The sequence below is a fragment of the Aedes albopictus genome, chromosome 2 (assembly GCF_035046485.1).
Source record: "Aedes albopictus strain Foshan chromosome 2, AalbF5, whole genome shotgun sequence".
Lineage (NCBI taxonomy): Eukaryota > Metazoa > Arthropoda > Insecta > Diptera > Culicidae > Aedes > Aedes albopictus.
The window spans coordinates 236,528,976-236,530,631 of record NC_085137.1 but is presented as its reverse complement, the minus strand read 5'-3'; the positions used below and the strand labels follow the sequence as shown (position 1 = coordinate 236,530,631).

Genomic DNA, 1,656 nt, shown 5'->3' with positions numbered 1-1,656 from the left:
TTGGTTTTTGTGGTTTATTTGTAGGCTCGTGGATTCGCTGCCCAGGCACAGGCTGCCGCTGCCTGCCGTGGCTCAGCAGATGTCCAGTGCACCAACCTGCCGAACAAGATGACGGTCGCTTCGGCCGAATCCGGTGCTGCCGTCGCTCGGGTCTCTATTGTTTATCGGTATGTTGTTTGGGGTTTACGGTGGGTCAAGGAAGTGGTGTTTAAAATCAGAAAGGAGAATTTATCATGGGACGTTCTAAAATTATGGGCCGTAGAAATTTTTTAGCATTTGCCGTATTCACTCTTTCAGTGCCGGATCCCGTAACGAAACTGCTGACAATTTGGGGGCCTCGCATGTCCTCCGTGCGGCTGCTGGTCTTTCCACCAAGACCGCCACCACTTTCGGTATCACTCGTAACTTGCAGCAAGTCGGATCTTCGTTGACGGCTACTTCGGATCGTGAGACCATTACCTACACGGTCGCCGTTACCAAGGATGAGCTGGAGACTGGGCTAAAGTTCTTGGAGGCCGCTGCCACCGGTCAGGTCTTCAAGCCGTGGGAATTGGCCGATTTGACCACACGGGTCAAGGCCGATATCGCTCGGGTTCCGACGGAAGTGGAAGCCGTTGAGTCGCTGCATAAGGCCGCCTTCCATAGCGGACTTGGAAACTCGGTCTTCTGCCCGGGATACAATGCTGGCAAGCACTCGTCGGAAACCATGCAGCATTATGTGGCCGCCAACTGCACCGCGGCTCGTGCCGCTGTTGCTGGAGTCGGCGTTGACCACCAGCTCCTGGTTGGATTCGCCCAGAGCCTAAATTTGGAATCCGGTAGCAGCTCGGAGAGCAAGGTCGATAGCTTCAACAGTAGCGAAATTCGTCACGAACGTGGAGGAAACCGAGCTGCCGTGGCCGTTGCTACGCAAGCTCCCGGATGGAACAGCTTGAACGAATGCCTTGCTGGCCATATTCTCCAGTATGCTGCCGGAACTGGTCCAGTGACTAAGCGCGGTGCCAACAATGGTGCCCTGACCAAGCTGATTGGAGAGAGTGTTGCCTCCAGCGCTCTGTACTCCAGCTACAGCGATAACGGTCTCTTCGGATTCGTCGTGGCCGGAAACGCCAAGGAAGTCGGCAAAGCCGTCGAAGCCGGTGTCAAGGGCCTCCGATCGCTGAACGTGTCGGACGCTGATGTCGCCCGTGGAAAGGCCGGAGTCTACTCGTGGATCGCCGAGTACCTGGAAAGCCACGGCACTTTGGCTTTCGACCTCGGAGAGCAGGCTGCCCTGCTGGGAAAGATCTACAAGAAGGCCGAAATCCTTGCTGCCATCGAATCGGTTTCGACCAGCGACGTGCAGGCGGTAAGTTGAACTTCGAAAAAAAAAAACGCTCATATCGCCAAATCTGAGAATGTTTGTTTTTCTTCTGAAATTTACAGGCTGCTCGGAAGTTGGCTTCCGGAAAGCTGGCCGTTGGCGCTGTCGGAAACTTGAGCAGCGTGCCGTACCTTTGCAGCCTGAACTAAGGAGGGCGCATGAGGAGAAATGTGCAGAATCGGTATGTAGCTTGTATCATTATTATTCGTATAAATAAAAAAAAAAAGGAAACCAAAATGAAAGCGAAATGAACAGATAGTTGGGTATTTGTGTCTAGAGAAATCTCCTGTCTC

General features: G+C 53.4%; 1 protein-coding gene across 1 annotated transcript; it reads left to right on the top strand.

Annotated features, from left to right (window-relative positions):
- The first annotated feature begins 6 nt into the window (after nt 1–6).
- LOC134287058 (cytochrome b-c1 complex subunit 2, mitochondrial-like) lies at nt 7–1,615 on the top strand. The gene is made up of 3 exons (XM_062848771.1): nt 7–167; nt 298–1,348; nt 1,426–1,615. Exons 1-3 carry the CDS (start codon nt 109–111, stop codon nt 1,510–1,512), a joined length of 1,197 nt encoding a protein of 398 aa, XP_062704755.1. The 5' UTR covers nt 7–108; the 3' UTR covers nt 1,513–1,615.
- Nucleotides 1,616–1,656: the final 41 nt, after the last annotated feature.

Coding starts and splice junctions, on each gene's coding strand:
- LOC134287058 (XM_062848771.1), top strand. CDS start 109: ATGACGGTCGCTTCGGCCGAATCCGGTGCTGCCGTCGCTCGGGTCTCT. Junction 168..297: donor CGGGTCTCTATTGTTTATCG/GTATGTTGTTTG, acceptor TCACTCTTTCAG/TGCCGGATCCCGTAACGAAA. Junction 1,349..1,425: donor CGACCAGCGACGTGCAGGCG/GTAAGTTGAACT, acceptor TGAAATTTACAG/GCTGCTCGGAAGTTGGCTTC.